Here is a 19,971-nt window from a genome sequence, read left to right as displayed (position 1 = left end):
TATTGAAAGAAAAGACAATAAGATCCTATTTGAGACAAAAACTAAAAGAAAGATGGGCAGAGTATGTAGAAGAACTTAACAATGCTAAAGGATAGAGTAGCGGTAAGAAACGAAGAAAATTAAGATCAAACTACCAATTTTGGAAATAGAAGTTAAGGCAGCCGTGAGCAAAAAAACAAACAAACAACAAAAACAATAATAAATAAAAATAAAAATAAAGCTTGTAGGGTTGATTAGCTATCAGCAGAATTTACAAAACAAATAGGCACGAATGAGATCAAATGTTTGACTAAGATATATAATTCAATGTACTTCAAAGGCGACCTTCCCAGTGAATTGAAAACAAAATCGTTATTTGTATTATTGCCGAGAAAGCCAGAAGTCTTAGAGTGCACCCAGTTTAGAACAATTAGTTCAATAAGTCCTACCTGCAAAGTATAATAATATTAGGATAGACAGTGCGCTATATGAAAATAGAAATGGGTTTAGAAAGGAATAAAGGACTAGAAAAGCTTTATTAAGTTTGATAAATTTGAGGTATAGGGCTTCAGATCCAAAGAAATTTTACTAGCCCGTCTCGTTCAGACGAAAAGCATCGTTTCCGCCTGACTGGCTAAGTATAGAGAGGGACTCACCAGAGTAGAGAATGACTCACCAGGGTAGAGAGTGACTCACCAGGATAGAGTGACTCATCAGGGTGCAGAGGGACTCACCAGGATAGAGAGTGACTCACCACGGTAGAGAATGACTCATCAGGGTAGAGAATGACTCACCAGGATAAAGAGTGACTCACCAGGGTACAGAGGGACTCACCAGAGTAGAGAATGACTCACAAGGGTAGAGAGGGACTCACCAGGATAGAGAGTGATTCACCAGGATACAGAGGGACTAACCAGAGTAGAGAATGACTCACCAGGGCAGAGAGGGACTCACCAGGATAGAGAGTGACTCACCACGGTAGAGAATGACTCATCAGGGTAGAGAATGACTCACCTGGGTAAAGAGGGACTCACCAGGGTAGAGAGGGACTCACCAGGGTAGAGAGGGACTCACCAGGGTAGAGAATGACTCATCAGGGTAGAGAATGACTCACCTGGGCAGAGAGGGACTCACCAGGGTAGAGATGGACTCACCAAGGAAGAGAATGACTCACCAGGGAAGAGAGAGACTCACTAGGGTAGTGAGTGACTCACCAGGGTAGAGAGGGACTCACCTGGGTAGAGAAGGACTCACCAGGGAAGAGAGTGACTCACTAGGGTAGAGAGAGACTCACCAGGGAAGAGAGGGACTCACCAGGGTAGAGAGGACTCACCAGGTGAGAGAAGGACTCACCAGGGTGAGAGGGACTCACCAAGGTAGAGAATGACTCACCTGGGTAGAGAAGGACTCACCAGGGGTAGGGAGGGACTCATCAAGGGAGAATGACTCACCAGGAAGAGAGTGACTCACTAGGGTAGAGACTCACCAGGGGTAGAGAGGGACTCACCAGGTAGAGAGGACTCACCAGGGTAGAGAGGGACTCATCAGGGTAGAGAATGACTCACCAGGGTAGAGAAGGACTCACCAGGGTAGAGAATGACTCACCAGGGAAGAGAGGACTCACCAGGGTAGAAGGACCACCAGGGCAGAGAGGGACTCACCAGGAAGAGAGGACTCACCAGGGTAGAGAAGGACTCACCAGGGTAGAGAATGACTCACCAGGGAAGAGAGTGACTCACCAGGGTAGAGAAGGACTCACCAGGGTAGAGAATGACTCACCAAGGTAGAGAAGGACTCACCTGGGTAGAGGGACCACCAGGGTGAGAGGACTCACCAAGAGAAGGACTCACCAGGGTAGGACTCACCAGGAAGAGAGAGTGACTCACCAGGGTAGAGAAGGACTCACTCAGGGTAGAGAATGACTCACCAAGGTAGAGAAGGACTCACCAGGGTAGAGAGGGTCAGGGGAGAGAGGACTCACCTCACCAGGGTAGAGAAGGACTCACCAGGGTAGAGAAGGACTCACCAGGGTAGAGAGGGACTCACCAGGGTAGAGAAGGACTCACCAGGGTAGAGAGGGACTCACCAGGGTAGAGAATGACTCACCAGGGAAGAGAGTGACTCACTAGGGTAGAGAGGGACTCACCAGGGTAGAGAAGGACTCACCAAGGTAGAGAATGACTCACCAGGGAAGAGAGTGACTCACTAGCGTAGAGAGGGACTCACCAGGGTAGAGAGGGACTCACCAAGGTAGAGAATGACTCACCAGGGAAGAGAGTGACTCACTAGGGTAGAGAGGGACTCACCAGGGTAGAGAAGGACTCACCAGGGTAGAGAGGACTCACCAGGGTAGAGAAGGACTCACCAGGGTAGAGAGGGACTCACCAGGGTGAGAGAATGACTCACCAGGGAAGAGAGTGACTCACTAGGGTAGAGGGACTCACCAGGGTAGAGAAGGACTCACCAAGGTAGAGAATGACTCACCAGGGTAGAGAGGGACTCACCAGGGTGAGAGGGACTCACCAGGGTAGAGAGGGACTCACCAGGGTACAGAGGGACCATCAGGGTAGAGAATGACTCACCAGGTAGAGAGGACCACCAGGGTAGAGAAGACCACCAGGTACAGGGGTAGAGAGGAACTCACCAGGTAGAGAGGGACTCATCAGGGAGAGAATGACTCACCAGGCAGAGAGGGACCCACCAGGAGAGGGGACTCACCTAGGTAGAGAGGGACCCACCAGGGTAGAGAGGACTCACCAGGGAGAGAGGGACTCACCAGGGTAGAGAGGGACTCACCTGGGTAGAGAGACTCACCTGGGTAGGGGACTCACCAGTGTAGAGAGGACCACCTGGGTAGAGAGGACTCACCAGGGTAGAGAGGACTCACCTGGGTAGAGAGGTACTCACCTGGGTAGAGAATGACTCATCATGGTAGAAAATGACTCATCAGGGTAGAGAATGACTCATCAGGGTAGAGATTGACTCATCAGGGTAGAGAGGGACTCACCAAAGTAGAGAAAGACTCATTAGGGTAGAGAATGACTCATCAGGGTAGAGAGGGACTCACCAGGGTAGAGAATGACTCATCAGGGTAGAGAATGACTCACCAGGGTAGAGAGGGACTCACCAGGGTAGAGGGGGACTCACCTAGGTAGAGAGGGACTCACCAGGGTAGAGAGGGACTCACCTGGGTAGAGAGGGACTCACCAGGTTGTAATGTGACTGGGCAAAGGTGAAGTGTGGGTACTGTAACATCGTCAACACTGCTATCACCGTCCCCTGTATCCCGATGATGCGGTTGAAGTGCTCCGCTGGAAACCTGAATGAGGAAAGTCAACCTTTGTATTAATTCTGCTTCTGTTGATGATAAATTTGGCCGAGTACAAAGATGAAAATCTTCCTTGTATGGTAATATTAACAACAAAAATATTTTTTTCGTGTAGTGTCCTATTATGTGAGGATTGGCGACCATAGCTGAAGTTTTCATACTGTTTTTACCAATCCTTCCGGAGGTTGCATATCTTTGGAGGGTCAAGTTTTATACATCTTAGTCTCTGCCTTTCCCTTTCCTTCCTACCCTCAACTTTGGCCATTAATATCTCTACCATCACCCTAATACTTCCCTCATTGCTCTCACTAGTCTTAGTACACCTTCACTGCCTTTCTTTCTGGCATAACTGACTTTTAGCATTCTCCTTTATTACCACATATTGAATACCTCCAATCTTCTTCTGGAGTCTGCTGAAAGTGTTCCCACTTTTGACCCATACAGCTACGACTGCTTCTGCTACTTTGCTGTCACTCGGAACTGAATATGACGATCATCCAGCGATGACACAATGATACGAGTCATTATTGATGTCACCTTCGGTGGCGAGCTCTGAGGTGGCTTGAGATGCCAATATGGTCGTTCGCGGGTGTTGTATGTGTGGCAGGCTACATCTAGTGCGGGAGCGGCGGCGGCAGCGTCTTTCCAGCGCTGGCACTTGTCCGCCTCTGTACTCAGTCGAGCTTACTAGAAAGAATTGATCATTCTCGTGTAGTGCTCCTCCAAATATTATGGTGTTGAGTAATCGTCTCCAAGGTGAGACGTTACGTCTACCATTCTTTAGGTGACCGTAGATTATTTGCTTTGGCATTCTACAGTCGTCCATACAGGTCGCGGTGCTGGTATCTATGGTTGGTAAAATCTCACTGAACTAAATGATATCAGTGATTAAAAGAAATCATTATTTATAGTACTGCCGAAAAACATCTGAGCCAACGTAAGGGGAATGTGTTTAATATATCTGGTGTAAATTTTTAATGAATATGATATAACACAATATAAATTAAGAAATATTAATTGCTTTAACTTTAGTGAGGGCAGAAGAACAAAAGAAGGTTATGTTGGTTTGAGAACTTTAAATATAAGAGCTTTAGAGGTTCAGAGAATGTTGTGTATGTTTTTGTGGATTTTTAAAAATAAATGATAAAGTAAAATATTAAACAAAGATGTCTTGGAAAGGGTAGAATTTAGTAAGATGGAGATGTTAGTATTCTAAAAAAAAGAATCTTCATTTGCATCATGAAGGATCGAAGGCAGTGTGGCGGTAATCTACCAAAAGATCTTATATGGACTACTGTATAGCTGCATTGTTTTAACAGCTCTAATATTAGCGCCATAGCACGAGTCTTATCCCGATTTAGTTCTAGGGTGTTTTAGTGTGCGTATATATATATATATATATATATATATATATATATATATATATATATATATATATATATATATATATATATATATATATATATATATATATATATATATATATATATATATATAGTTAACGCCATGCACAATTGTGAGCGCCGGCCACATGTCAAGTGAAGAAACTGTTTACAACTCAGAATAGCTTACTAAGCGAGATAGAGCTGGTAGCAGCTGTGTGACTGCCTGAGGGGCAGACTATCGCCTACTACTGTAGAGGCAACATCTTGATTCTCGTCAGCCAACATCACCCTGCAGGACATTATATTTGTTCTCGTTGGTCTAACCCTAGACCCCAAAACGTGTGTGTGATTGTGAACTGTTGAATCCTCTGCGAACTCTAAATAACTTTAATACGTGATTGTATTATTCAAACTGTGTGTCCTGATATACCAGCAGTTGTTATATGTGAATTGTACTCAACAGGTTTTGACCGAATTATACTCATCCCCATCGCGTCAACGACAAGGGTCTTATTGTCCTGCACAAACCAAAATTGCTCTCATGAGCGATTATATATATACTGTATATATTTTGTGCTGTTAAAATGGGTTCGTTAGAATGAGAAAAATTATTAGAGCTTTTCTGAAAAATTGTGTTGAAAACCTATTCACATAATATTAAACAGCGAATTAGCTAGTGAGTTATTCACGAAAATATTAGAGCATTAATGTGTCCCAGCATTATCTTGAGGCTTGAGAAATTGGTATGTCACAGCAACCCATTATGACAGTGAAACCCGAGCCGTCCAGCTGACCACACACACAGGGGTACAGTACAGTATGCGGTCTAGGTAGGCCTATACAACAATATTTTTTTCTTCTAAAATCGTCTTTCAGCACAAATTGTTGACCATTGATTTTTTAGATGAAATTATTCTATAAATCAGGTTAAAAATAGATGATCAAATTAAATTTAATTAAACTCATGGAAGCCACACATCTACATGGCTAAAACCGCCATCCGAAAGCTGGGAATGATGTACTGTACAGATGCTGTAGCTACTTCACTCCTGAGCAGTTGCTTCAGGTTTATAAGAGATTCATTCATCCTAACTTGGAGTACTGCTATCAATATCTGGGGTGGCTCTTCTTCTGTCCAACTGTTAGATAGTGTGGAATCAAAGGCATTTCGTCTTATTAACTCTCCTCCTTTAGTTGATAATCTCTCTTCTCTTGTTCTTCACCACAATGTTGCTTCACTCTCTCTTTACAGGTACTTTAACGAGTAATGTTCGGTGGATTTGGAATCTTGTGTACAGCCGGCAAGGCACTGGGCTCGTAACACTCGTCTTGCCTGCGGTGCCCACCGTTTCTGTGTGGATGTATGTGGATATCGGTCACACAGAATAACCCGTTATAGTACATCCTTCTTTCCTCACACAGCCAAACTGTGGAATGTTCTGCATTCTTCTCTGTTTTCATCCTCTTACACTCTGTCTCACTTCAAAAAGCTGGTTTTCCGGCATCTTCATGGTATAGATTAACATAGTGTACTCTTTTTCTCTTCTATTTTTTTTCTTTTTAATCTTATTTTTTCGCCTCTCGGGCCCCGTTATGGGTCGATGACCTGTACCCGGGTGGGCTACACCCCCCCCCCCTAAAAAAAAATATATATCGTAAGATTAGAGTAAAATAACTGATAATGTATGTTCCTGGCTACAATTCTTCATTTCATAGGCCTATGCACGAGTGTGTATATACAACAATAGGAAAAACTTGTAAATAAACCCTGAATTAATATTTCTTTGTCTTTAAGAAAAATTTTTAAATGAATTTCATACCCTAGAGCCACTAATTACCAAAACGAGAAATTGTATTAGGATGATCTTAGTGGGTGCGGTTGCCTAGTCAGTTTTTTTTTCTGGCAGGCTATGTTTAGGGCATATTTTCTAGCCCTTTCCCCATGTGGGGTGAGCAGAGTGGCTCCTCGAAAGGGCTGCTCAGTCGAACAGACAGGACCAGATTGTACTGTTGCCTAGATCCCAGTGCATAAACGACCATCTTATCTGTGCTGCTCATGTGCAGAGTTGTGACTAGAGACTCCCGGCAGCCATCTCTGCCTGTCTCCGTCACTATTCGTCAGTTGCCATAGGACTTTTGGAGGTTTAGGGGTTCCGATGATGATGGAAGGTAGGATGAGTTGGATGATGGCTGTGCATAAGGTTGATTTATGTGGTAAGGCAGGAGCGCAGGCTACAACCACACATCTTGGTTCTCCCCTTTCCTGATCCAGCGGTGCAGGAAGCTGCAACAATTGGGGAGGTAGAGTTGCAATGGACTGCTGATAGCCCAGTTTGTCTTCACCTGCCGGTATAGTCGTTGGGTTTCCATGTTGGTCACCTCTTCCACCTATTCCGCCATTGGGGTTTTCCTGGAGCTTTGTAAGTATGCCTTCCTAATGCGGGGCTCCACTGCAGATTTTTCGTTTGGGGTTTACTTCTGTAGCCTTATACTTATCAAGATTAATTTGTAAGGTAGTGGGGCAGTGGTAGGTAAGGTGTGTACACATGCCGGTGGGCCTATGCGCCATACCTCTGGGCCTATGTGCCCTACCTCTGGGGCCCACTGCTGCTCCGAGATTCCCTGCTGGTCTAGCCTGGGGCCATAAGGCACCCAGTTACTGTGTGTTGCCACGAAGTGGCACAGCAGGAGTCTTGATGGTGAAGAGGCTGTGTACTGGCAGGGGAAGACTAACGTAAGTCTGCTTCCATGTTCACCACTAGGATTAGCCAGAAATGATTACTGAAAGCAAGAGGAAGCAAGCAGTGCTTGCACCTTAACATCAACATAATGTTGCACATTAGATGTGTTACACCACCCTGTGTACACACACACACACACACACACACACACACACACACACACACAGAGTACCTGGCTCTGACGAAAGGAATTGCGACAGCTTGACAAGACGGTCGGTTGATGATGAGACAGATGAGACCAACATAGACGGCGGCGGATGAAGGGAAGAGGAGGGTGCTCAGTTGTAAGGTGATGGTGGTGCTCACTATGAACATGGGCACGATCATCGCCTGCACGGACGCTACCTGAGCCATCACCTCACTCTTACCTGGCCAGGAACAAAGTTGATTAAGCTTTAGGAGTCATTATATGGGTTCAAAGATGGAGCGATAGTGAGTTTGTGTGTGTGTGTGTGTGTGTATGTAACAGCACCATTTGTATGATATAAATATTCACCCAAATGTATAATACTTAAATGTATAATACCCAATTATTCACTAAGTTATTCAACCATGACTCAGTAGTTGTTCATGTCATACATGCAGAGGTCTGTAATTTCATCAGAGGTTGAGCCACAGGTCAAGCAAATACCTCGCCCGCTCCTCCTTGCGTCTCAAAGTCGTGGCATGACCACATAAGGGGACAGACGTGCCCATAAGTGCTCTTGACTTCCCGATCGTCCCACTAAGGTCCCTTCAGCCGGCAAGCTTTTGCCATCATGGGAGGGTCGACATAAACGTCCCAGAAGAGGCTCTCTCATGGACGCAGACATCTCTGGTACGGATGCCATCGCCGAGGATCCTGATTATACTAGTTTAGCATTTTTGCATAAATGCGAAGATGTAATGAGAAATAACTATGTCACTAATGACATGGATAAATTTTCATACGTCCGAAGCCTCATCAAAACCGGTAGTCGGGCAGCTAAAGGTATCTATGCTTGAGCCATTGACGAAGAAACAGATGATTATCAAACGTTTAGGAAACAATTCATTTCCTTTTTTGGGTCAGGCTCCAAAGAAGGTCCACTTACTTGGATTTTTAAGATGGCAGAGAGGACAGGTGACACTCTGCTCGCACATGAAGCACAGGACGCCCAGATTTGTGTGTGACTCACTAAGATAGACCTCAAATCTTACATGGATTCCTCAGATTGGTTCGATAAAAATGACAACTTGTCAAAAGTAAATTTCTACAGGATTATTGAATTTCTTCAGTTTATCTTGTCATCAAATGAACCTTTACGCACAAAAGTCCCAAAGAAAGAGTTTAGTAGAATACGTAGAAGAAATTGCGAAACCTAAGGAAAATATTCCCAGGGCTATGTCAGTGGCACCAGTCACCACCTTCAAGGAACAACTACAGTCTGTCACGGAAACCAAACCAAAGAGGATACCTTTTTGCAAAGTTTGCAAACGTAAGGGACATGCAACAGAAAAATGCTGGTTTGCAAGACAAGCAGATAACTACCCAGCCAGCCAGAGGCAAGATCGAAGAAAAGGATCCTCGCAGGACTTTAAAATTTCAGATAGTCCTGCTAAACCAAAAACTCCAAAGGAACATTACACAGGAAATAAAATGTCTCCAAACACTAAAGGCACTCCGAATAAAAGGTGTATAGTACATTAGTCTCCATACCACAACACACAAGATTGTAGAAATATACAGAGAATGAGGCAAGAAATTGAAAATCGACGGCAGACAAGTACACAGCCTTCGGGGGAAGAGGAGCGCGTCCAGCAACACGATCTAGGATAGCATCAACGGTTCAAGAAAACAAAGCTTCCATCACCGGCTCATTAATCGCCAAGTTAAACAAAGTGGAAGTGTTGACTGTACCAGCGAGGATAGGTAACAATCAATATTCCCTAGATATAGATACGGGGGCCTGTGCCAATGTTATCTCATTAAAGTCGTTCAGTGAACTCCAGCGGCGATATCCTCCAAATAAGTGGCCAATAAGACCTAAAGACATTCCCCTGGCCGGTGTGTCAGGAATCCAATTAGACATAGCGGGGGTAATAGCACTACCAATCCGTTTTTCTATATCCAGTAAATCGTTTCTGGCGGATTTCTACATCTGACCACTCTAAGGCAGAACAACATTAACGTTCAGTCACGGGATCAAACAATAGCGCATAATTGTAAAAAATATCACGCAATGCAAACTTCACATCCATTGTTTACGTCAGGTGCTCGTGTAATAACTGCCTCGACAGGCGCGGGGGAGTCTTTGGCACAGCAGGAATTAATTATGGAGATCACTCTCTGAAACTTCAACTAGTAGTTTAAAGGACATTTCTGATGAAAGCGGCCAGAACTGGACTCTAACTCCTGCTGTGTTAACTGGTGTACAACCGTTACATAGCCAGGAACTAACTTGAGTCACAGTACGTTTGCCAAATGTGAGTGAAGGAGCAGATGTTGTGTGTCTCAGTGAAAATTCACGAGTGAAAGGTTTGTCACTTGAGTCTACCTTAAGCACTGTTAGATTAGGTAGTCTCACAGATGTCCTCGTTCTCAGTAGAACTGGGGGACCCATAACCTTAAGAAAGGGATGTTGTTTAGGTAATTCCTTGTTTATGACAAAGTGGTTGTCGAAGAGCCATTAGAATTACCAATAGGTAGTGTAACACAGGGTAAATTGAACGAAAAATCACATATTGTGAATAATGTAGCGTTGATAGCACCACACGTGAAAGTAGTCGATCATCCTCGAGGCAAAAGTGATCTTTTAGAATTACTAGCCGAGTTCAAGGAAATCATAGCATTGCCTGGAGAACCCCGAGGTGAAACAAAGTTGACAAATCAACATATTCCACTCAAATCGGAAACAAATCCAATCTACATCCCAACATATAGGCTACCCCACAGCAATGCAAACTTTGCAAGATCTCGAACAACAATCTGCAGTCTCTACAACAATCCGTCAGACCATCTCTTTTCAACACGACCATATGAATAGTCTACTCAAGCGAGTAAGGCACTTCGAGGGAAAGCTCCCTATATCTCCTGAAGACATCGGGAAAAATGTACATTCTCAGCGGCGTCATAACGTGGGCTGTTTAATTTTGTAGGGTTAATAAGTAACACCTTGTTTGGTATGGCAACCGCCGAAGATGTGGCTAAACTAGGGAATAAAATGAGTGCAGTTTCAGAAGCGGTTAAGAAACAAAATAGGGCCATTGCACAGTCCTACAAGGCAGTACAAACTCTGACCTCTCATATGAATGCTATTGTTGAAGAAACTAATCAACTAACACAAGTTGTCCAGGGATTCATACGGTCAGAATCTACACTGGAATGGCTACTCTGCTTCACTGAATACATGCATGCTGATGAGGCCTCTGTACAATCTTTCATAGAAACCAATAATAGGCTCATTGCTGATCTTGTAAATGCAGGGTTAGGCCGTGTTGACGCACAGTTGTTGCCGGTTGGTCAAGTAATTGCCGCGTTGCATATATCTGAAACTAAATATCGTCTAACTCCTATCTTTCAGGAGCATGAAGTGGAATATTATTACCCCTTATTAGAAGCAACATAAACACACAGGGAAATACTAATACACATTCCACTAAAATAAAATAAAAATTTTGATGCATGGCATTTGGAACCATTTCCACTAAAAGCGAATGAAGGACTATTAATTCTGAACAAACTGAACTAATAGTAGTATCAGAGGATTTTTCATTAGTTGCTATGGCTAAGCATGAAGTCCTAAATCATTGTAAGTCAACATATTTACATTTGCATGTTTGTCCGGCGTATGCTTTCGCATTCACTCGGGCTGCTGAGGCTACATGTGAATTAGCTCTGTTACAAACTAATGCCTCTACAGCTCTACAACAATGTGTATATACTCCAATACCACATAGGTTAGTGTTTCACGCACATGTCAATAATGTGCAATATTTCTTTTTCCCAAATCAAACCAGTGTGATACTTATATGTCAGGATGTAGGCAAACATTTAGTGGTAGAAGGTTATCATGTAGCACCAGACTATTGTGAAATTAGCAGTAATGCAATCACAACCTTGCCTACTCGCCATCAGCTTGCATTTGTCACAAATATTACTTCTGAGCTGGTTCGCATACCATTTCCCTTAAATATAAGTTTCAGTAATCTTCATAGTGTTTCTGATAAGCTTAACCTCCTATCCTATTTTAATGATACAGTTTCCTGACTTACAGGATTCTCTTCCTTTATATTTATCTTCCAGTATAATCCTACCTGGTTTTATTATACGTACCATCATATTTATCAGTTCGTTGATTGTTTTGATAATTTGTTACAGGAAGATTTCTTCCAGGTACACAATAGTTTCTAAGAAGACTTTTCGGAAGGAATTGCAAAAGCATATGCACAGCGAAAAAGTTTAGCTAAAGCACACCGTTTTGTAACAAGGTTAGGTACACCTAGGTTTTAAACCGCGAGGTCTCGGTTGGAGGTAGCCGAGAGGTGTAACAGAACCATTTGTGTAAAGGCCTGGGACTTAGGGATAGAAATCCCTGACCAGACTAATCAGGATCTTTAGAAAAGGAAAGTCAAGGACCATGGTTTTCTGAGGAATAACAAACAACCGTTTGAGATTGACATCTCTTTACTATAAATAATATAACAAAACTCTGACACCAGTCAACAAATATCAAATAACAATTACGGGAGTTAAAGAATTAATGTAGTAAACAGTTAATGGAGTTAAACAATTAAGGGAAGCAAACATTTAAAGGAAGCAAACAATCAAAGGGAAGCAAACAATCAAAGGGAAGCAAACAATCAAAGGGAAGCAAACAATTAAAGGGAAGCAAACAATTTATGGGAGTCAGCAATTAATAGAATCAAACACTTAATGGAATCAAACAATTAATGGGAGTCAACAACTGATAGACTCAAACAATACAAGGGAGTCAGCAATTAAAGGAATCAAACAATAGCATCAAACAATGAACAGATATTTTCTACGACAGTGGCCCTGGGGAAGGTTCTGGAACACGGTTAGATCCACACTCAGGGGGAAGTGTCCATTCAACTTCTCACTCGAGCGACAGCGGCCGATGTTTTGATATAGCAGGAGAACACCGGGGCACAGGGGGAGGAGATGAACCGACGGTCGTGGTATGGGGTACAGAGGATTGACAGTCGATAGGTGAAGGTCTGGGGACACAGCCCACGAGTCCCGAGCCTTCATGAGATCACAGCCAGAATTTGACAAACAGCAGGGGAAGGTAGTGACTGCACTCACGGCTGAGTAGGATCTGAAAGCGACACAGGTAGAAGCACCATTATCGCCTCTGTCCAAACCCCCCCAAGTGTTGGTCGCACCAGCGAACAAGCGAGTAAGCAGCGGTAACGAGCAGGAAGATCGTTTCCGCCCTTACAATTTGTATTATATAAATATTTACCTAAATGTATAATACCAAATTATTCAACAAGTTATTCAACTGTGCCTCAGCTGTTATGCCTTTTTTTTTTTATTGGGCACCCCTCTTACATCCTTGTGTAAGGTGAAGCGCAGAAGCGTTTACAGCGCCCAACAGGGAAGCATGCTAAGTTCATGCTTGCCTTTATGACTCATGAATTAAGGGCGTAGAAGCCTGAAGAGTCAAGGGCGTAGAAGCCTGAAGAGTCAGTGGTTTATGTCATCAAGTTATTGGAAGCTCCAACAACTTTCCCTGAATACGAATTCGCAACTTTCGACTTACAACAGGTACCTACTTTACTGCTAGGTGAACAGGGACTAATGGGGGCTAGGAAGTAAGTCCAAACAACTTCCACCGGCCCGGGAATCGAACCCGTGACATCTCACTTGCGAGGCACCCCCATTATGCATTGCTGAGGTTTCAGTTCCTCCGGGGAGCGAGCAAGGGCAGGCTGAGGTCAGCGTATGTACAGCAACAAGATATCTGACGCGTTTCATTCCCGAAGTCTGCTTCGCTCTCTCTCACTGGGTCAGTGAGAGGAGACTCATATCACTTGTTAATCAGTGAGCACCTCACTTAGGTGTTCTCCTATAAGTGCACTAAGACACTTCCTTTAGCAGAGAAGGTACAATGTATTCTCAACTGAACTCAGTACCTGTGAAACTATATTTTTCTACAATAAAGCAATATGGAATGGACAGGTGGAGCATCTGGTGAGTTATCGGGGTGTGTTGGTCACACTATATATACAGTATATATATATATACACTGTATATAGTGTGATGGACAGGTGGAGCATCTGGTGAGTTATTGGGGTGTGTTAGTCACACTATATATATATATATATATATATATATATATATATATATATATATATATATATATATATATATATATATATATATATATATATATATATATATATATATATATATATATATATATATATATATATATATATATATATATATATATATATATATATATATATATATATATATATATATATATACTGTATATATAGTGTGACCAACACACCCCAATAATTCACCAGATGCTCCACCTGTCCATTCCATATTTTACTACTTAAAATATAGTCTTTTTTATATTTAAATCATTTGTTCACTACAGGAATCTAGAATGAGCAAGAAATACGTTGGTGCTATCTTTAACCAATTTTCTAAGTATCCTGAGGCTGCTGCAATTTCCCAAAAGAGTGCTGTATGTGTGGCTGACTTCCTTTATAGAACCAAATGACGACTTGGATAGAGTGCTCGCCTCATTGGGTCGGTGGTTCGATCCCCAGGCACTCCCAGTTCACCCAGCTGTCAATAGATACCTAAGTTTACAACTTGTGGAGGTGAATGCGGTCAAGTGTAGTACCGGCCATGCTGCCTTCTTGTGTACTGAAGGCTTAGTATACAATATGCTATATCCAAACTGTCCCTAGTGGGTAGTCACTTAGGGACCCACCTTCACTTTCAATAACACATACCAGTTTACAGTTTCCAGAATGTACAAGATATTTTGGTTCCTAGTATCACTAGTTATTTTGATTTTGTTGGTATGGTGCAACAATTATTTGATAAAGGTGTTCGTCACCGACTCCTATTTACACTAAGACGTGAATGATGCCGAGGTGTTCAACCTTTGAAAGACCAACGCACGCCATTGTATCGAGTATGTGTCTGTCAATTCAGTACTGATGTTCGTCATGCCATCACCGGGAATTGTAACCACCGTCCTCCGGCGTGGTTGTTTGTTATGATCACACGTAACGCTGGCGGACAGCGGAAAAGGTATAAGGATAGTTTTAAGACAAACCTGAAAAAGTGCCAAATCGATCGACCCACTAGCGTAGCTAGGGGGGGGCGGGGGGGGGGCGGCCCGCCCCGGGCGGCACTTTTGGGGGGCGGCACTTTTGGGTCTGCTCATCACCCATATCTGCAGCTACTGGAGACGTTAATCCATCCCTTTGTATCGGCGGCAAGTTAATCCTCTTTACTGCTTTTGTTGCAAACTGTTTTCAGACAGAAGTAACTCAAAATTTAATTCTGAGGATGGATTCAACATATGGTGGAAACTGAATCCTTGAATATCCGAGCACGAATCCGGTGCAGCTCACGTTCGGAATTTCACACAATGGAAGGAGTTGGAAATTAGGATTGCTCGTGGAGCAACAATTGATAAAAAAGAACAAGAAGTTGTTGAAAGCCAAGTGAAAAAGTGGAAGGAAATCCTTTCAAGATTGCTTGATATTATTAGATTCCTAGCTAAACAGAATTTGGCTTTACGAGGCCACTGAGAAGGAATGAATTATGAGAGAAACGAGACTGAAGCAACGGAAAATAGAGGAAATTTTTTAGAGCTAGTTGATTTGTTGGCGAAATATGATCCAGTGCTACGTGAACATCATCTAAGAATCCAGCTGGGAAACAAGTTTGCTACTTCCTATCTGTCTCCTACTATTCAGAACGAGTTTATAGAAATTTTGGGAGAAAACGTAAGAAGCAAAGTCATCAAGCAAGTAAAAGAAGCAAAGTACTTTTCCATGGTATTCGACAGCACTCCTGATATTTCACATAAGGATCAAACGAGCCAAGTTTTACGCTATGTTATGATCGATGGAGATAAAGTGAAGGTTGTGGAATCATTTGTCGATTTCATTGAAACAAAAGGTAAAACCGCCGAGAATATTTCAATGATGATTTTGGAAAAATTAGAGAAAGACGGAATTGATATTCAAAATTGTAGAGGGCAAGCATATGATAATGCTGCGGTGATGGCTGGTGTTCATACTGGTGTTCAGAAATGTATCAAGGAAATTAATAAAAAAGCAGAATTTGTCGCTTGTACAAATCACTCGCTGAATTTGGCGGGTGTTCATGCAGCTTCTGTTGCTGTGAATTCTGTTACCTTTTTTGGATGTGTGGAACGTTTGTTTGTATTTTTTTCTTCATCAACCCATCGCTGGGATGTTCTAACTTCAGTCACTGGTCAAAGTGTCAAGCGCATAATAGAAACTCGGTGGAGTGCGAGGGGAGAAGCTGTAAGTGTTGTAAAGAAACATTTCTCAAAAATCTTAAGTGCCCTAGATAAGTTAACTGGTGAAGAAGAAAATACAGCTACCAGGGCAGATGCTGGTGTTCTACTTGGTGCGTTGCAATCATTTTCCTTTTTGTGCTTTCTTGGCCTGTGGGGACCCGTCCTTCTAGAAATTAACGACACACAGACTTACCTCCAAACCAAGGGCTTGAACATACAACAATGTGATATAAAACTCAGGGCATTAGAAACATTTCTAGTTGAAAACAGGGACAAGCTAGTGAGTAATGGAGTTAACTATGCCAAAGAAATTTGCAATGATCTGGGGATAGTCATGGAGCGTCAGCGTCGACCCAAAAAGAAGAAACAAATGTTTGGTGAAGGATCACGAGATGCTGAATTGCCATACGACATTGAATTGAGGAGAGAAATGTTTTCTTCGCTGGACAGAGTGATCCAAGAAATAACTTTGAGATTTCAACAGCTTCATGAACTCGCTGAGAAATATGCCTTCCTTACCCCATTGAATCTCTTGGATGATAAATGTGAGTGTCAAATAGATCACGATCACGACGACATTGATAAAGAGGAGTTCCTCGTTGAGAGAAAAAGACTTCAGCATTTTGTTGCTGTTGCTGCTATAACTATTAAAGACAGAATACAGACGTGGAAAGAAGGCCCCCTTGAACTTTTCCAGTTTATTCAAAAGTATAACCTTGGGAACTCGGTTCCAAATATAGTAATAATGCTGAGGATTTTCCTCACAATTGCTGTTAGTGTTGCTACCTGTGAGAAGAGTTTTTCGAAACTAAAACTGATCAAGAATTACTTAAGATCTACTATGAGCACCTTGCGGTTGAGAAATCTTGCCATACTGTCTATAGAGCGACAATTGACAGATGAAATAGTTTTTGACAATGTCATTGAAGAATTTGCCAACAAAAAAACAAGAAAAGTTACTTTGTAGAAAGTTGTAGTTTTCATTTCAGAAATAAAGATGGTCCTAATTTTTTACACTTTTTTACTTTTTTCCCTATCTTATATGTCGTTTTTGCTTTTTGTTTAACTGTTACTTATAAAGTTTAAGTATGTTTGGTGTGTATTTAAAGCATACTATATTTGAGTATGTGAAAGTACAGTAATATTATAATGGTACACAAACTATTTAATATATATACTGTATATATATATATATATAAGAGTGAGTCACTGTGCAATATGTATTTTTTGTGGGGGCACGGGGGGGGGTGGGGGCGGCAAACTCAAGGGCCGCCCCGGGCGGCACACACTCTAGCTACGCCACTCGACCCCTCACCTGGGAGACGATCCCTCCACACCGTAACGCTTGGAGGAGCCCCCACACGAGAAGGTGTCAATAGTTTTGAATTAGCCCGACTGCATACAGAGACAAATAAGCGCCAGCGCCGAAAAGACGCTGCCGCCGCCCCTCCCGCACTAGATGCAGCCCTCCACACATGCAACAGCTGTGGACGACACTGCCGATCCCGTATTGGCCTCTCGAGTCACCCCAGAGGTCACTAACGAAAGTAACATTCTTGATAACGCATATTATTGTGTCATAGCTGGATGATCGTCATACTCGATTCCGAGTGACATCAAAGTAGTAGTAGTGATCACACCAGGTGGTCGTACTGCCCAATTGCACATATTTATTGTTCGTCTCAGAGTAAGAATCTCATTCAACATTACTTCAGTATTTTTTTTCTCAGCTACATAGCATCTCTTGCAAACACAAGTTATGTTAGCTCTTGTTTCATTTTAATAACAAAGGTAAAGCTCCTTGCCTCCTGGGCTAATGATTTGGTAGCAGGTATTAATATTGACTACACCTTTTTATACCCACGCTCACCAGCAGCCCAGTAACAAACTCTTCTCTTCTAGGACACAACAGGAGAATCATTTCATGTTTCAATTTATGGTGAAGTTCTCGTGTACTGTCCTCAGTGTCAGGTTAGTGGTAGTCCATTCCCTTGGGGGAAATTACCTGTCTAGGTCGTATGTACTGCACAAGGAAGATTCCCAAGTAACTTACCTGCCCTGACTGACCTTAATGAGATTTCCTCATCAAACAGTGAATGGTTTACCTCGCTTGAGCACAGAGGAGATACAGTCGACCATGAGGCCTGGGAGAGGAGTGACCAGGGCACACAGCAAGTTAGCGTAGCCGAACAGTCGAGAGTAGAAACCCGCTATAGCAAAAATAGTGTCTTAATAAAGTGTAGCTAACTCCTGTGCATAATATTTCAGTATTTAATATCTCCATTTGTAAAACTTACACTATTCTGAATTACATAACCTGTAAGAAGTAACAAGTCTTAATGTTCTCTGAAAGCAAACTGTACTCTCCTCTTGCCTAATATTGATCATTTTCGCGGCTATAGCCTATTATAATATCAAACTCCTGGTGTTTCAATACAAACTTTACACTGCTTACCTTCTTCTTCAGTTTTCGAGAACTTGTTGATCCAGGAGTTGAAGTAAGTACCGAAGAGAACGACTGCGAAAAGGTTGTTGAACAGCCAGAAAAGATACAAAAATGAGGACACGGAAATTATACTGCTGCTGAGGGGTCCTCCTGGCTTCTCGTCTCTCTTCTTTTCAGTATTTTCTGTTTCTGTTGTCTCTGAGGATTAAGACAAGTCAGAGGGAAGGAGAAAGACTGTTTGAATAGCTTTTTTAAAAAGTTTCATGCTTATTACATAACGACCAGTTTTAAGTATAAGTAATTTATTTTAATAATAATTGTAAACCCAAGTATACTGTGAAAATAAGCTCACTATCTTTGTTTTCAGTTGCAAGTGAAGGAAGGAGTTTATGGTCTCTGATTTATATAAGGTTGACGAGCTCATGACAGGTATACAGCGATTAACACAGACTTTAACAGCGAACAATTGAAAGATTCACATTGAAATTTTTTATAAGAGAGTCAGTGAGGAACGACCAGTGACTATGAGCGCTTAAACATATGTTTAGAAAGAGGATCACCAGCCAGGTGGTCTCGAACGTGTCTCAGAAAACTCAAACATGGAGCCAATTAATGCGAACCACATCAACCATGAACAACAATGGCACCCCACATTCATTAAGTACCCGCGTTCATGGAATAATTCGCAATGCTCACCGAGTCTTGTCACAGCAGAGGTGCTTCACAGATTGACACTTGTCCATTATAAACTCTTCAATAATTTCACAAAGGTATTACTTCCCAAGAAAAGATTATAGTATACCTGAACGGTTCACTTCAGTCCTCAGCAATGTGTAAGAGTACCAGGGGTGAGCCCAGGTCCAAAGAGTGAGCACCGCAATTACCACCACTGAGCTCAGAACTCGCACAATTTACAAATTCCTATGGAAACTAAATTTCGTTTCTGAAGACTGGGTCATCTTTAGGACCATTAACCCATGGAAAGGCTTAACTAATTGAAATATGGGAGCTGCAAAGCCCTGGATATTTGACCCTTTCCTCTGGGGAAGGAGATCGCATAGTTATCTTGGGACAATGCCACAATTGAAGAACCAATCGGACCAGTTAAGTATCCCACTGAAGACTAGCTTCTGATATTCTGACTGGGAGAAACCGTGGATTTCTCCAAAGCCTTTCAAGAGCTTCTCTAGCCAGGATCGCTGTTGATATTTAGGAGTCACAATTTATCAATCTCTGTCGGAGAAGGAGCCTTGGTGAAGATTCTCTGGGTTACTTTTAACCCGAAAAGAATTACCTAAACTGTTTGGAACTTAAGAAAACTCAATTGGTCAAAAAATATATCTAGGCATCCTTCTGGTCACTACAGGGCAACCAGAGAGCTGATTCAGTTAAATAATAATCATTCTGAGTTGACTGCCACCTGATCAATCAATTACATTACAATACAACATCCAGCCAAAAATCCATAAATGTTTCAATCTGGTTTGATACGACCATCATTTGTGTCATTTACAGCAACCGAAACCCCCTCAAACCCAAAGCAGAAGTGACTCCTTTTAATTTTTTCCCTCAACCAGGTCAT

The 19,971-nt window shown here is 42.4% G+C and overlaps 1 protein-coding gene across 2 annotated transcripts; it reads right to left on the bottom strand.

Moving 5' to 3' along the window:
- Nucleotides 1–3,003: 3,003 nt before the first annotated feature.
- LOC121864078 (solute carrier family 43 member 3-like) lies at nucleotides 3,004–18,587 on the bottom strand (the record flags this gene model as incomplete). 2 transcript variants are annotated; one of them, XM_042362980.1, is given in 4 exon segments in its annotated part: nucleotides 3,004–3,298; nucleotides 7,606–7,801; nucleotides 18,049–18,153; nucleotides 18,399–18,587. In XM_042362980.1, coding segments are annotated over 4 exon segments (626 nt in total), but the record flags the coding sequence as incomplete, so codon positions are not given.
- Between the last annotated feature and the right edge of the window lie 1,384 nt (nucleotides 18,588–19,971).

This window comes from Homarus americanus, unplaced genomic scaffold, assembly GCF_018991925.1.
Source record: "Homarus americanus isolate GMGI-L3 unplaced genomic scaffold, GMGI_Hamer_2.0 scaffold34216, whole genome shotgun sequence".
NCBI lineage: Eukaryota > Metazoa > Arthropoda > Malacostraca > Decapoda > Nephropidae > Homarus > Homarus americanus.
Note: the sequence above shows the minus strand (reverse complement) of the source record. Positions and strands in the feature narration are given on the sequence as shown.